Source organism: Stegastes partitus, unplaced genomic scaffold (assembly GCF_000690725.1).
Source record: "Stegastes partitus isolate 25-593 unplaced genomic scaffold, Stegastes_partitus-1.0.2 Scaffold658, whole genome shotgun sequence".
NCBI lineage: Eukaryota > Metazoa > Chordata > Actinopteri > Pomacentridae > Stegastes > Stegastes partitus.
In genome coordinates, this window is record NW_007578389.1 from 97,378 (window position 1) to 113,508 (window position 16,131).

General features: G+C 42.3%; 1 protein-coding gene across 1 annotated transcript in view; it reads right to left on the reverse strand.

Annotated features, from left to right (window-relative positions):
- The window catches only part of clcn6 (chloride channel 6), a 24,150-nt gene extending 8,158 nt beyond the window's left edge, over window positions 1-15,992 (reverse strand). Inside the window, exons 1-17 of the mRNA XM_008290159.1 lie at window positions 15,916-15,992; window positions 14,061-14,120; window positions 13,883-13,948; window positions 13,021-13,086; window positions 12,873-12,939; window positions 9,839-9,945; window positions 7,908-8,034; window positions 7,469-7,536; window positions 6,481-6,539; window positions 6,256-6,388; window positions 4,894-5,007; window positions 4,086-4,252; window positions 3,845-3,956; window positions 2,741-2,870; window positions 2,427-2,580; window positions 1,548-1,704; window positions 210-316 (exon numbers count right to left, since the gene is read on the reverse strand). Coding sequence (XP_008288381.1) covers window positions 210-316; window positions 1,548-1,704; window positions 2,427-2,580; window positions 2,741-2,870; window positions 3,845-3,956; window positions 4,086-4,252; window positions 4,894-5,007; window positions 6,256-6,388; window positions 6,481-6,539; window positions 7,469-7,536; window positions 7,908-8,034; window positions 9,839-9,945; window positions 12,873-12,939; window positions 13,021-13,086; window positions 13,883-13,948; window positions 14,061-14,120; window positions 15,916-15,990 — 1,769 coding nt within the window. The 5' untranslated portion in view covers window positions 15,991-15,992. The remainder of the gene's footprint in view (window positions 1-209; window positions 317-1,547; window positions 1,705-2,426; window positions 2,581-2,740; window positions 2,871-3,844; window positions 3,957-4,085; window positions 4,253-4,893; window positions 5,008-6,255; window positions 6,389-6,480; window positions 6,540-7,468; window positions 7,537-7,907; window positions 8,035-9,838; window positions 9,946-12,872; window positions 12,940-13,020; window positions 13,087-13,882; window positions 13,949-14,060; window positions 14,121-15,915) is intronic.
- Window positions 15,993-16,131: the final 139 nt, after the last annotated feature.

Consider the following 16,131-nt stretch of genomic DNA (forward strand, 5'->3'; position numbering starts at 1 on the left):
GATGGATGGATGGATGGATGGATGGATGGATGGATGGATGGATGGATGGATGGATGGATGGATGGATGGATGGATGGATGGATGGATACTTCTGTACTACTGTTGCCAAAATACCATCCGGACACAGTCAAGGATTAACCTCAGACAAACACCAAACAGCACAGAACAGTGATTGAATGAGCGCCTGTACATGAAAGAACAAATCTTACTTGTCCATCTCAACCTCGGTCTCCCACTCCAGCAGCGGCACTCCTTTCAGCTCAACGTGGATGTCATAGATGCCCTTGTTGAAGAAATCTCCGGTCCACTTGGCAACCTAGAGGTCACACAAAGCCGTTTATCACCAGTAGTCTAAAAGTCGCAGGTTTTGTCTACGTCATTCATACCACTTGAGTTGAATATTCAACCCATGAGCTCTGGGATATTTTCAGGTTCACTTTCTTTTAAGCTCTCGTCTGGGTCTTTATAAGAACTAACGATATGTGCGGCACCGTTTCTTCTCAGAACATTCAAGACTATCCACATATTCGATCATTTGATATGATAATACTTGCAGATTTGTTGTATTAGCTCTCATATCAATGAAATTGTCATGTTTTCACATGTATCTCAGCATGAAATGGTGAAACTAGAGATATATTTACATAATTGTTTGGGGAAGTTTGTGTGTAATCTGAAACTAGTTGCCCCGTGTTGGAGGGAAACACCGCAGGGCTTAGAAAGTTGGAAAAACATGCGCTTAGTACCCAACAGATATAAATGTCATTGCTTTGTTCATTTAGGTGAGCAGCAGGTTATCTACCAACGTGCATCATCGGGAGAGGGAACCACAACTTTTGAATCATTGCAAACTATTGTTTTGTGTTTATTTTTTATACAAAGTGGGATGCAATGTCAGCCTCATGTTGGAGGCGATGCAGAAATGATTTCAAACCGGATTAGGCTACTCAGGAGGTCAACTAGTGTCATAGAAAAGTGTAAAATCAGCTGTTTATCTGATATGCAGCAGGGCTACATTCTGAAAACATGGGGACTTTGAAGCAGGAAGTGTCGTCATTGTGTCAGTATTTTGGAAATTCAACCAAGACTAGGGGGCGTGAACTCCACAGCAAAGGGTTAATAAAGACGACGTATGCTGTACAGTTTGTTTGATCAAGTTTTTAAATCATTACTTTCATCATAAATACTTCTGCCAGTTGTTTTCTTTAATAAGGTTTAGAAATGTTACTGGAAAAACGGCTGTTGTTATTTCCTGAAGCACAAATGAACTCAGAAATCCCCAAATTGTGAGTTTAGCGTCATACAAAACAGGGACTCGAGGTCATGGTGGTACAGTTTGGTCATTTTGCTTAAAAATAAAAAAAACAAAATCAGTGATTAAGCAGTTGATCAAGACTGATCTACTCAGCCAACCAAGCTTCCACGTGTGACGGTCAGTCTGCACGGTAACAAGGAGGTCAATGCAGTAATGACCAACACACGTTTTCAAAGCGGAAGACAATCGAGGAAATCGTTTTGGGGTTTTTGGTTGATAGAAGACAATGTACCATTAGGGTGATCATGATGGGCAGCCCGTATGTGATTTCATTGGTGGATTCGATGAGAATGACAGTCAGGCTGATGGTCATTCTGACGACACCTCCGAGGAAGGCAGCGGCTCCGATGAGGGCGAACGTCCCCGAGTACAGATCCATGCCCAGCTTCCTGAAAGCAGACGGACTCACAGTAAGAACCGGCAGAGGGTACTGTGTCAAAAGGCGGGTTCAAGTTCATAAAGACTTGTGTCAACAGGCTGTTTCCCACAGTTGGCAAGAGCTCAAAGCCAGCAGAGGGAAGTGAGACGGAAAAATCCTCCAGTCAGCACATTCCACCGAGCGGACTGGACTCACCAAACTCTGGCTTTTTAATACCGGACGACCAACAATCCCCCGAACTTTCTCCCTAAAGCAGCTGTTTAGAAGTTTGAGCTTGTGTGTATCCACTGTTCTTATATGTGTGTGTGCGTCTAAAGCTGGAGTGTTTAGCCTAGCTTAGCATTAAGACTTGCAACAGAAGAAAACAGTCCTTTAAGCAGATTTTAGGGCATTTCCCTTCAAAGTCAGTCCCTTCATTGTGCAGACTGACCCAGAGACAAGCTAACCTATAAATGTTCCAACTCTTTATTTAATAATTACAAGGTAAAAGCACACGTCTCTGGCTAGCAGACTGTGTTTGTGTCCATGTTGGCCCGACTCCCCTTTCACTGCTGTTTGTGGTTTACACCAACTCGAGCTAAAAATATTTGTATCTTTAGGTGTTTTTTCAATTTCATTAATTTTCTGTCGCAAACGGTATTCTGACATGTTCAGATATTTGTGATATCTGGTCGCCACTGAGCACGGGAAACACACTCTGGTCATTATAACATAGGAACACTCTGTTCTTACACTTTGAGGATGTTGGCGACGAGACGTCCAAAAGCTGCACCGCACAGCAGCGAAGGAACAAAGAGTCCGCTGGGGACGGACACGCCATACGTCCAACAGGACAGCAGGAAATACAACAGGAAGAACACCGACAGAGTCACCGGGCTGAAGGTACCTGAGAGGGAACAACGAGACACTGGTGGTTGTTTTGGTCTGCTGCCGTTCTGGTTCAGTATCTGGTGATGGTGGACAACCTGCTCTAAAGCCTGAAGCACAGCCGCCTGTGATTTAACTACGATACAACTGTTACATGTGTGCAGGCGTCGTCAGCTCACCATCCTGGTGGAAGAGCTGGTGGATGGCAGCCTCCTGTGGGTTGAAGAACAGCGTGGCCATGTCGTTGTAGGTCTTGTTGGGGCAGAAGAACGAGCGGATGGTGGAGTTGATGTCATCAGTGCTGGCTAGCTGAAAACAAAAGTCACAACTTAATATAATCAATCAGTCAGGCTTTGTTTCTATAACACTATTCATGGAAACAGAAATGCAACACAAAGTGCTTTACAGAAAGTAAAAGTACAATAAAACAATACAAACAACCTCAAAATATCAATAAAAGGACGTTAAGACGCTGGAATTGAAGAACTGAGGAAACACCAGGTGTGATAAAAGGAAATAAGATAAATAAATACACACAAACCTATTATTAGAAGATAAGAAAATAAAATCAAGAATTTAAAAAACAGAATAAGAAATGCTAAAAACAAAGTGATAAACACTACAATAAAAAAAAAGACTAAAATATGTAAACAGGTGAGTAAATGGAGAATTCGATCAATAAAATAAGTTTAAAATAAATAAAAACTAGTTAATAAATAACACAAGACAGTTTCTTCAGCTTTTTATTTTGTACGGCTGCTACTTTGGCCAGGTCTCCTTATAAGAAGAGGCTTCTAATCTCAATGAGACTTTCTGATTAAATAAAGGTACATAAAAAAAAAGTCAATTTAAAAAAAGCTAAATTTTCAGATCTTTCAAATAAAACAGGAAATGCCATTTTATTTATTTACCGTCCCAGCAGAGTCCATCAAAGCATGAGACGTGGTCATGGGGATATAACATATCATTTACATTTTTAGTCTTATTCTATTCGATTGTTTGGATGATATAGTTAACAAAATTATTGACCTAAACCCACATAAGGACCACAAAATGATGTGATGAACGTATTAATTGTATATTCATTTAAGTTAATTTAAGTGGATAACCTTCCAGCTGCAGTGTTCAGGAGCGTCATCACATGCAACATCATTTAAAAACAAACATTTACGCCAACAGCAGGCAATAATTAAACTTTCAAGTCAAGTGTTAGGAATAAAAGTGCAGCAGGAATGGACCTTGTGGTGCTCCTGTTCAGTTTCGTAACAACAGAAGTCGCTTACTGTGCCGTTGTGTGTTGTCGGCGACGACAGATCTCGACATTCGCCCAGCAGCATGGAAGCTGCGAAGATCACGACTGTTGTCACCATGGTAACCAGCAGACTTTCTAGAACTCTGGGAAAGAAACGCAAAATCAGAACGTCTGTACTTGTACGTCACATTTTCACACGCGTGAAGCACAGCCGACGTGACGGACGGTTGCTGCGTTTTAAGACGGACGGTTCTCCGTGTTGAACAGGTCACCTGATGAACTTGGCCTTGGGGTGAATGTGCCGGATGCGATACTTGGCCAGGCTCTTGTTGATGCAGTTGAAGAGCGCCCCCAGCAGGCCGCCCACCACGCCCATCAGGACGAAGAAGGCCAGGTCCACCGCCGTCCACAGGTGGCAGTTCTTGTCTCCGTCTGCACACTGAGCGGAAAAGAGTTGTGCAACGAGGGTAAACATGACGACGCTTTGTTTCCAGGTGAAGGTCACTAGAGCTCCTTAGCTGTCCTGACTTGGGATTCGTTGGTTTATTTCAGGCAAAAAATAAAATATATCACACAAAAATTAAGAGAAACTCAAAACCTTAAAGCTATATGTCCGTATCTTTCCTACTTGCTTCAAATCTGATGCTTGTGTACGTCTTAAAAAACCCCAAGAACACCTTCACTGTTCCACATTATTCTATTAATCTAACTGTGAGCATCTACTCTTCATGGTGGAACGAACAAATGGCATTTTAAAATGCAGGTTTCCGATTAATTAACAGTTTCCAATGTTGCCTCTGAACGGTTATTGTATGTTATCAGGGAGGAACTTATATTTATATAACATCCTGCAGGTATAAAGCTTCACCGCGGTGTTGGAGAGACACCACAGCGATGCCATTCAGGTTTCCAGTTTAACTCTACAGTTTAATACGCAAATCTTTGCTTCCAATTCGCATCATGCTGCCTCATGCAATGACACGGCTGTCAGGATAAAATTGACTTTAATGACATTGTAATATTGCTTTCTTTCTTTTCTGAGGGAATCGTTTAGATTAGTTTCGGTTCATTGGTGTTTACCTTGAACTCCCCAAAGTTGAGCAGACCAGGCAGCTGGAAGGAACCCCACTTGTTGAAGTTGATCCCTGAACGGAAGAAGTTGAGGGTGAAAGTGGCCGACATGGAGCAGAAGAGCTGAAACGAAAGATAGAACGAATGAGGTAAGAAATACTCAATGGTTAGTGCATCCTGCTGTGCTTTGCATCCATCCTGGACTTCCATGCTGCACCTCCAAGGAACTCTGAGGAGCACTGAGGAAACACAGTTGTGCATGATAACAGCGAGGAATGGAACTGATCATTATACCTAAAAAGGCGGCATTTCTGAATAAAACAAACATGTGGGCAACTAATATTTACAGTTCAAACAGTTCCCCCTCAAGGAAGCAGCGTGTTTGAGGTGTGCCTCCAATTAACTCACATGTTGTCAATTAACCAATCAAAAGCTTCCAAAGCCATGACATCATCATCTGGGCTTTCCCAAATAGTTTGAAAGCATCTTAGTGGATGTAAACTTCTGACTTTGAAGAAAATAATAAAAAAAAACCTGGCATTTAGCAAATAGAAAGGAAAAGTTCAGTCTGATTTAATGTCAGACAGAGAGAAGAAAAATGTTATGTGTCTTTTTATGAGCGGGAGCCATGAGCGGGATTCGAACTCCTGACCTCCACATCGGGGACTGTAGCCCCTCAACATGGGACGCCAGCGCATTACAGAAACATAAGAAATGTTTTGGTAATTACTAATGCTGTTAATTTAGGGCATCTGTGACTTAAACCTGTGGTGATCCGAGCACTGTGTGTAATTACATTTATTTCAATTACAATTTAGCCTGAATGGAACACAAATGTGGGCTGCAAGGTGGCGCAGTTGGTAGCACTGTTGCCTCGCAGCAAGAAGGTTGCCGGTTCGCGTCCCGGTGGGGGCACCGGAATCTTTCTGCGTGGAGTCTCCATGTTCTCCCCGTGCAGCGTGGGTTCTCTCCGGGTTCTCCGGCTTCCTCCCACACAGTCCAAAAACATGTTGAGGTTAATTGGTGATTCTAAATTGTCCGTAGGTGTGAATGTGGTTGTCTGTCTCTAAGTGTAGCCCTGTGATAGACTGGCGACCTGTCCAGGGTGTCCCCTGGGATAGGCTCCAGCCACCCCGCGACCCAAATGAGGATTAAGCGGTGTATAGATGATGGATGGGTGGATGGAACACAAATGTCTGAACCAAATTTTGATCTGAACCAAAAACACGTCAGTCTACTCCGGCTACACAACAACACAGTAAATAGGGAAACAGAATTCATTGCTTGTTATATTTCAACCCCAGATCTTTATGCGACTACCACGGCAAAAACCTCCAGCCGTTATGTTATTAACAGCATAGACTGACCTACCACTTTCCAAGTGAGGGCCTGATTCCAGAACGAGGAGCCTTCCTCCAGACTGAAGAGGGTGCCGCCGATCGGAGCACCGAACGCAGCAGCGACTCCGGCAGCAGCACCGGCGGACACAAAGTCTCGCTTGTCCCTGAAGAGCAGATAAGACGACACAATGAGCTGCACTTAATACCTGCGGTGCCTGGGAAGAGCGAACAGTAAGGCCGTGTAGCAGAGCCATACCTGTCACTACGGAAGTAGGGGAAGTCAAAATTGATCCTCTTGAAAGTGATGCTCTGAAACTGAAATGGGGGGAGAATATCTGATGAACATATTTAGGCCATGATAACAGTCAAATGCATCAATATACTACAGTCAGGACTGTGCAAAAGCTTGGGGTAATGATGACCACAACAAAGAGCAATAACACGTCTTCTACTTCACTGTTTTTCTTCTGCTAAAATGGAGAAACTGTATACTGTATGTACTCGACTAAAAACCAGCAATCTGTCAAGCGTTTACAGACAAATAAGGTCCAGGCGTCCTCATACACGCCAGGGAAAACACAGTCCCAGCCGGCTGGTGCTCTGCATGGCACGCCTGCAACTGTTTCACAATAAAAGCCCTGTTAAATATCAAGGTTTTCCTCTCCAGTGAAACGCAACAGCTTTTATTTTTGAAACGGTAGCGAGTCTTGAGTTTGCACGGTCCACGTTCTTTGTCTGTTTCGTGATATTCACAGCTCAGGCATTCAGGTTGGGTTTCTTTCACCTTCACGTTGGATCGTTGAACCCGAGACACCACGACTGCAGACAGTTTGCTCGGCTGATAACAACACCTCGTTGGTAGAGCAGTGTTCGTACGGGGAAATGCAACCTGCTTTGCTGAGTCACGCCAAGAGAAAGTGGCTACTCTGCACAATATTAACAGCTTAATGCAGTAACGTAAACATGCATTGATTACGACGAGGCTTCTTGCCTAAATATGCTGAGTTGGACTTGAAAAATAAACAGAAGTACAGGTTTTCCTAAGCTCTGCAGGATGTCTGTCAAGCACCTTTAAAAACCATGTGACTGGTGTGAGCATTGTTGTTCTTTTAAAGGTAACGTGGGCTTGAATAAATGGATATTTTATGTAAATAAACTAAATCTGACATGAACCCAAAAGTCTTAACGCAGTCATTTTGTGCAAACATGCCATGAGTACAAAACACAATGTCGTATCAGTGTACCTGAGGAAGACCGGCTCCGACGATGGCTCCACTGTGTATCATTGGACCTTCTTTCCCCACAAACAGACCTGTGTGGACACACACTGAGTCAGAGGTTCTGTCCACCTGCCTGCTGATCCCATCTCAAGACGTTATATAACACAGGTCGCGTAAATATCTGATGATTCAAAACTGTATTGGATCTAAGTAACTGCATTATTTCAAAGTTGAAATGTAAGTATTTCCTCTTGTGGACAGTCAAATACAAACACTGAGACCATCATGATGCAGCAGTTTTGCCGAAGACAAACATTTGTTACAACACAAGTTAAAAATCTAAATCAGAAATACTGAATTCTGGTAAAGAAAAACCAAAACAACTCAGCACTGTCTCCATGTTGTTGCCAGGGAGTGTAAGACATGCAGTGTAAAATATCAGTGGATTTCTAAAGCCCTTTACCTCCAGCCACACTGAAAAGGACTCCAGTCGCCTTGCAGAGAAAAGTTCGAAGTCGGACGATTCCAGGAACCTTCACTCCGTTCAAGTAACTTTTGATTTCTGGAATCCCTGAACCTGCAGCTACGGGCTGAAAAACACCACATGTTAACGTCACCACATGATGCTTAATGGCCAGGTCTCTTACTAATGGAATATGCAGCAGATAGGATTCTTCTTTTCTTAAAGACGTGTTTATTCAAAAAGAGCTTTTGTCACATTTCTCTACTTATTTGACATTTGACAGAGTAGAAAGTCGGGGAACAAGAGCAGAGAGCGGGGTATGACTTGTAGTGAACCTCAGGTTGGGAATCTAAACATGTGGTTGGAAACAAAAGCTTACATACATTTGTAAAGACTCTAGCAGTCTTGTGTTTCTAGTGACCCCTGTAACGCTTAATTTTCTTTGGTGGAATAATTGAAAGCCATGAGTCGTTGTTATTAAAAAACATATATTGGTTCATTGATAAATTCATTATAGGTCCTCTGAAAATATGACAAAGTCAGCTGGGTCAGAAATATACACACAGCAACTTGAATTATCAGGTTTGGTGATGTAGAAAGCTGTGTTAGTCGATTGTTCTTAGTGCCACGGCCTCGTAACTTCTCATCAGTGATTACGATTGACTCCAGCTGCTGACTTCTCTGAGCCAACTTAAATAGGGCCTAATCCACTCGTTAGCCACAAACATAGAGTGGGAAAGTCAACAAAGATCTGAAAATGCAAATCGCTGACTTGAACAAAGTCTGGAAAGTCACTTGGAGTCAATTCAAAGCAGCTACAGATCCCTAAATCATCTGTGCAAACAAGTATAAAGTTCATGGTCCAGTTGTGTCACTGATGTGATCAGGAAGGAAACACAAACTAACAGCTGCTGCTAAGAGACGATTGGTCAGGATGGTCAAGAGTCAACCAGGAATGAGCAAAACGCAGGTCTGCAATGAATTAGAAGCTGCTGGAACACAGCTGTCAGTGTCCAGAGTCAAGCGTGTTTTGCATCACCATGAGGCTGCCATGAAAGAAGGAAACTCTTCCTCCAGCAGCAGCACCTTAAGGTTTAAGTTTGCTGCTGATCACACAGACAAAGAAAAGGCCTTCTGGTGGAAAGTTCTGTGGTCAGATGGAACCAAATTTGAGCTATTTGGCCACAATGACAAACAATATGCTTAGAGGAGATAAGGTGAGGCCTTTAACCCCAGAACGCCAAACGTACCATCCAGCATGGAGGTGGCAGCATCATGCTCTGGGGCTGATCTGCTGAAGGTGGAACTGGAGCTTTACACAAAGTAAATGGAACAATGAAGAAGGAGGATCACCTCCACATTCTTCAGGAAAACCTAAACCCATCAACAGACTGCTGGGTCTCGGATGCAGTTGGGAGTTCCAACAAGACGATGATCCCAAACACACATCAAAAGGTAAAGAAAAGGCTAGATCAAGTTAGAACTAAGGGTTTAGACTGGCCTGTCCAAAGCGCTGACCTAAATCCCATCACGTATCTGTGGATTATGATGAATAACAAGTCTGTGTCAGAAGGACAACAAATTTAGTTAAACTGCATCAAACCTGTCAACAGAACTGACCACAGACACAACCAGAGGCTCCTCCAAAGCTTGTGGACGGCGACAAAAAGCACCTAAAAGAGGTGAAAATGGCCAAGGGAACATTTAACCAAATATTAACATTGCTATATGCATGTTTTTCAACTTGCCGATCTTGTCAAACTTCCTGAAGACCTACAATAAATCTACGGAAGAATATGCATGATCGATTTTTGTGACAAAGACACATGGGTTTCAACGACTCCATCACAGAAAATAAAGAGTTATGGGAGTCAGTGGAAACAGAAGGCTGCCATGAGTTGGAAAAACTGTGTGTTTGTGAGCAACCTTACCTCAATGAGGACAAGCACACTGGCGATGAAGATGAAGGTCAAATTGAACGCCAAGAGTTCCAGCAAAGACAGCGAAAGACAGCCCTTGTCGCTGCACTTCTCTACAGCTGGAGGTGTTCGGATTAAGGAGAATAAACACAAACAAGGCGGCAGAGTCTGTTTCTATTGCTGTCAGAGCTACATTAGAGTAGTAATGTAATGGCATGTACACACAATGATACTGTAACTGTGGCAACTACAAGCTGCTTCGTTTTTTTTGTCTTAAGTTTACTGTCTGAAGCTTCTGTAATAAATGGAGAATCATTAAAACCTCTCGAGTCAGTTGGTATTAATGTTAGACTTCTTTTTTTTTTTTGGAACAAGCCAAAACACTTCTCAAAAGTGCATTTTGTAAAGGGACTCATTTTGGAGAACTGTTTATATTGGATGTCGCTGGATCAACGTCGGTACCTGTTATATTTATCTTTGAGACGCCTTGCAGGAAGCGTTCCAAGCAAGCGGTACGTCGGTGGACAAGCAGACTATTTCTAAAGGTATTGCGGCCAAAAGTAAAACAGCCACAGTCTCTGAAACTTCAATTGCACCTTGATTGCATACTTTTATACTTCATACACACTGTGGAGTAGAGTGAAATCCAGCCGTAACAACACTACGTATACGAACAGCAAACTCCAAAGCATGACTAACCACTAACAGGAAGACATCCACCCACTTCTTGGGTGTCTCCACAATGACAACATCAAGTGTTTCCTGTCTCCAGTGTCTCTTTGACTGATCAGCAAATAAGTTCTAAACACCAAAACACCACTTCAACTACATCCGTTGTTACAGCAACGCGACACCTTTTTGAAGTGCAGAGGACTCTTGATCTGTAGCGCCACATCAGAAGAAACCCTGGGCAACGTTCAGCCAAACAAGAATCGACCCTTAACCTGGAGCTGAGTGTTTGTCTCAGACCCTCAAACACATCCTGAGAGTGACAACTCACACCACCACCAGGATCAAAGGACACCCTCACACATAAGACAATCGTTCCATTCCCCTGAAGTCAGCCTTTTTGTTATATTGATTTGTCCAAAAGTCTACGCCAGTCAGAGGAACTTTTCCTATAATCACTGCTGTAGCTCCCTGTTTATCCAGTGCGTCTATGCAGCTAATTTGAAACCGACTAATAGTTTAAGTTAGTCCAATGATGTCTAGTCTCATGTTCGTTCCTAGAAGTATGACCCAAGAGTGTGCTATGAGGTAAGTAAAGTGACCCAAGAGTTGTGACTTGTCCTGTGGAATTAATCAATGCCTTCTTTCTTGGGTGATAAACGTGTGAAAAATCCTTTTAAAACGCCATCACCTGAACACATCCCTGACTTCTCGCATTGACTGGGGCAAGGCTCTTCACTCTGTCCACGTGTTAATGCCAACAACCTCCAGCAGGACACTCTGCAGACTCACTCCTCATCAGACTCGACGACACGTAAGTCAACTTCCATATACTTTAAACCTCCAATCCTTGTTTCAAAACTCTGTCTCCTTGCACAAATGGATTCCGCTAAATTCAAGAATACCATCTAAATGACTTTCAAGTGACGGTTATCCATTTAGTCTCCACACCTGTTTTGTTGTAATTCTGTTTCCTTTTAGGTCATTTCTTTGTATTTGTTTGTATTGTAATGATCAGTAGTTGTGTCCTTAGTTAGTTTCTAGTCATGCACGCATGCAGACGTAAAGCAGTTTTTTTGTCTCACAACCCTAAATGTGTCCAGATTTCTGCTCCGTAGCTTTTGTAAATCCCTACATTTGAAACACATGATACATGTTTACAGTGCATTGGCATCAGGGGTTCTTCACTCAATCGGTATTTATGACGTCCTGCAGTTTGACATATTCCTCTGCAAATGTATTTTCCCTCAATGCCCCATTTTGCAGAACAGCTTAGTCTCCTCATTTAGATTTCCTCAGAACAATGAGGTGAAGAAGATCTAATGCAGAGCTGAGGATCGCCATCAACACTGGTACTGAGGAGTTTCATCTGATAGAAATGGGATTTACTTTTCGAGTTGATGGGGCCAAACTGACTATTTCTCTCCCCAACCTTCATCCTGTACCGTGCTCAGATTATTAAGCTCCTTTCAAAGTTGCACTCTTTTCCATTAATCTGTGTACGAATGTTCACCGTGGTCCCTTTTCCACAAAAGTCGCAATCGTCCTAGCACAAGTATAAACCACACACAGTCACGTTAATGTATAGCCTTGTACAAGCAACGTTGCTTTTGAGTTGTGTGAGGTGATTAAACACCACCAGAGCGAGTCCTGCAGCTTCAGGATGCGTACGAGCATCTTAAAAGGGAGACAGCGGTGTGCATTTATGCAGAGCAGCAACAGTAACTTGAGTTATCATCATAAATCATCCTTGGGATCGATTGCTGTTGGTCAAGCAGTCGTTAGATTTTCATCAGAGTTTTGGGTGTTTAGGAAATGATAAATAAACTTGGCTGTTGGTTAGTTGGAGACTTTGATAACTTATTAGCATAGATTCAGTTTTTTGTTTATTATCGCATGATATAATTTTGTGTGAACAACGAATATCGGGGTTTCGGTGTGACAAACCCTGAAAAGGTGGAAACAGCTGCGTTAATGTACACGACCCTGTACGATTTTAAAGGTGTGCCTGATAGAGTAGTCTGAATGTATACGCCTTACTGTCCTTGCAGAGTTACACAGAGCGATAACATGAGGGACAAAAGGCAGACATTGCATGAATAAAGTTGATCAGAAAACAATGAGAATAAAATCACTGTTTCATGCAATACGTTGAATGTTGACACAACTTCATGTGTATTCTTCAAGTTGTTGGACTTACCGCTAAATTATGGCAAAGTCTTGAAATATCAGAATCAAACAATATAACACAAATTTCTACTAATCATTATGACCTCCGAGTGTCATTTTTCAAGAAAGCTTCTGCAGATCATGAAACTCTGGTGTGCACGTCAGCTTTTTCACATTCGGAAACCCACAAACCCACATTGAAGGATACAATCACCAACCAGAGTAAATTTGATTTTGGTGAAGAGGCGTACAAAGAAATCCACAAACAGACCCACCTGATGGAGACAAGAAGTTAGCATTTCTTCATTTGCAGCGTGTTAAATCGAGCGAACCGAAAACACCCAGAAAGCACCTACCAGACCCACCGTCACCCCGATAGCAAACACCATCATCCATCGCACAGCCTCGTATTTTTTGGCTTTCTGTTGGCGGAAAAAAAAAAAAAAAACAACATTTGACATAACATCGCAAACAAAGAATTCAAATGTCATGGATTTAAATATGTGACTCTTTTCTGGCGTCGATCTTGTACCAAAGGATTTAATAATTTTAAAACAACAAGCGATGCTTATATCCCTGCTTAATGCTGTTGTTTGTGGGGCCAGTTTGTTTAACTTAAGTTATTTTAATATGTGATCCACTTCAATATCTAGAATAGCAGTTTGGTTTCAGAGGAAACTAGTGTCTGCAAATCAACTATCAAAATCCAAAAACTAAAAGCAAAAGTAGCCCTAAAACACAGCCTTGTGGAACACCAGCTCACACTCAAGTAACGATGAACCTGATGGCACTGGGTGCTCCCAATTATTCTTGCACTGACTGTACACTTGTTTTTTGGAGCTGTTGTAACGGTGAACTTTCCCCACTGTTGGATCAATAAAGTTATCTTTATCTTTATTATCAAAGTAAAGTAATAATAGTAATAAAGCAATAAACTACAATGCATGTCCCCAGTTATTAAGAACACGTGCACAACAATAACCATGCATCTGTCACCGGTTTTTCTTTGAAGGCAGGTTTGATAAGCTGAAGACATACAAATCGAACCTGCCTTAAAAGGAAAACTGGTGACAGATGCATGGTTATTGTTGTAGTACACGTGCTATGAATAACACGTGCACAACAACAATAATAATGATAAGCTGAAGACACGCAAATCGAACCCTGTGTGCATGCCCTGTGTGCATGCCCTGTCCACGCTGTCCACGTCAGTCTCACCTTGTTGTTCATCCCCTCCAGAACCTCCACGTAGGGCTCACTGATGCAGCGGTCATAATCCAGGCTCTATAAAAGCCAAAACAAACACTGTAACCATGACCTGATCCAGTGACAGAAACATGAGCCCATCAACCCTGGCTCTTCTCCGATTGGCTATTTGTTTTTACAGGACTCTCACCTCATAGTCTTTCCTGGGTAGGATCTCATCCTCTTCATCTCGGATTTCCCCAAGGATTGTCTGGAAAACACAAGAAAGGCAAGTAAAGTAAGTAAAGGAATGCAGACTCATCCCCCAGTCAAGGTGAATGCCATATAATTCACAGAAAATTATACATTCAATCTTTTATGTAGTCTTGGTGAGATATTGATGAGGATTTTTGCATATCTAGAAGAACACACCAGACTCTATTCAGAATTCTGTCAAATCAATGTTGCCTTATTTTGCAAATACTTGACAGAAGGTGAGGTTGTGGAACTTTAAGGCAAACTTGAATTTACCTAAAAGCGCCTATATGAAGTCTTTATCCTCCTGCCAGTTTCCCTTTTGCATTATTGCTTTTCAACACTGAATCGTGGTAAATAGAATTTAACTTTTTAGACACGAATTTACCAAAAAATAAATAAATCTGTATCATGTCAAAGTGAAAACAGATTTGCAAAAGTCAGTTATTTAAAGATATAAACCATAAATCAAGTGGTTTGATGAGTATTCTCCTCCTTCAACAGTAGATGCACCGTGAGCTTCAAGTTCAGCATCAAGCCTGAGTGAACAGGTATCGATCAGCCTCACACATTTGGACAATTTACCCCCCATTCGTCTTCGCGAAACTCTTCCCGGCTACACGAGGATCAAGAATGAACAGCACCTTTCACAAATTCTCAATTGGACTGAGACCTGGGCTTTGACTCGGCCACTCCACAACATGAACTAGCTGTCCTTTAGCTATTTGGCTGTATGCTTCGCGCCACGATCTTGCTGGAAAACAAATGTTCTCCCAACTCGCAGTTTTCTTGCAGACATCGTCAAACTCTCTCAAGCCTTCCTGCTGAGGAGCACGTCGCCACCAAGCATCATGCTTCATGGTGTGTTTGTAATGAGCATCTGGTCTGACGGACAAAAAGCTCAGTTTTGGTCTCATTAGACCAAAGAAACGTCACCCAGTTGACTCTCTAGCATGCGTTCTGGTGAATTCTAATAGAGATTTAATACAAGTTTTCTTCAACTGTCCCACAAAGAATCTGGGAAACGGCACCTTCAGCCAGTTTGAGGCCGACCTGCTTTAAGTAGATTAAAAAACGCGCCATAAACCTTCCATTTCTTAACAATGGATTTGGAAAGTTTCTTGTATCCATCCCCTGACTTCTGCTTTTTTAAATAACCTTTTCACAGAGTTACTTGGAGAAGCTTCTTCTGCTCTTGCACATTATTTGCATTACACATAAAACACTTTGACATTCGTAAATCTTTTACTTAAAGGTTACCACATGGGACATTTTTACTTACAGTATATATTACACTGATCATGCTTTTATGTTTATCTGTATGTATGGTGGTGGTAACTTTACCCTTTCTGCTGTAACAACCGAATTTAATTTAAAAAGCATTTCTATTCTGTTCTATTATATCCACGATTCACAGCCACAGATGTCTTTAAGACGCATTCACTGCACCACATGCATTTAGACATGCATGCCCAGTTGATAAAGGGATTGTGCAAAGCACGGAAATGTCAAAGTTTGGTCAAATACAGGCTTCATCGCCTTTAAGAGAAGCAGCAAGCATCCTCCCTGTGAGGCGAAATTGCACAGAAAGTAGAGTTATTAGAGGCAACTGCTGGGTTCACACAAAGTGAATGGACTCAAGGTAATCGTGTCTTATATATAAATATTGAAGGCAACAGAGGATAGTGAGTGAGCAGCAGGGTGGAGCAGGAGACCGGAGTCCAGCACCGAGGCGAGCTGCGAAACCCAGTGTGGTCCAAAAACACCACAAACAACGCATGCTGTTCCCGGTTCCGGCCGTGTTTCCTCACCAGTTCCTCCGGAGTGCGAGTCTCTCGTTCTCTGCAGCAGCATTGGCAACAAAAACAGTTTCCACAACACGCCATCTTCGTTGTTGTGTCATGCTGCGTTCAGGGCCCCGCGGTGAAACGGCCGCGACGGTTTAAGTGTGACAGATTCAAACCGCTGCAAGAAAGAGAAAATTGTTTGCTTTTTTAGGTGATTTTATTAAAAAGTATAACATAGAG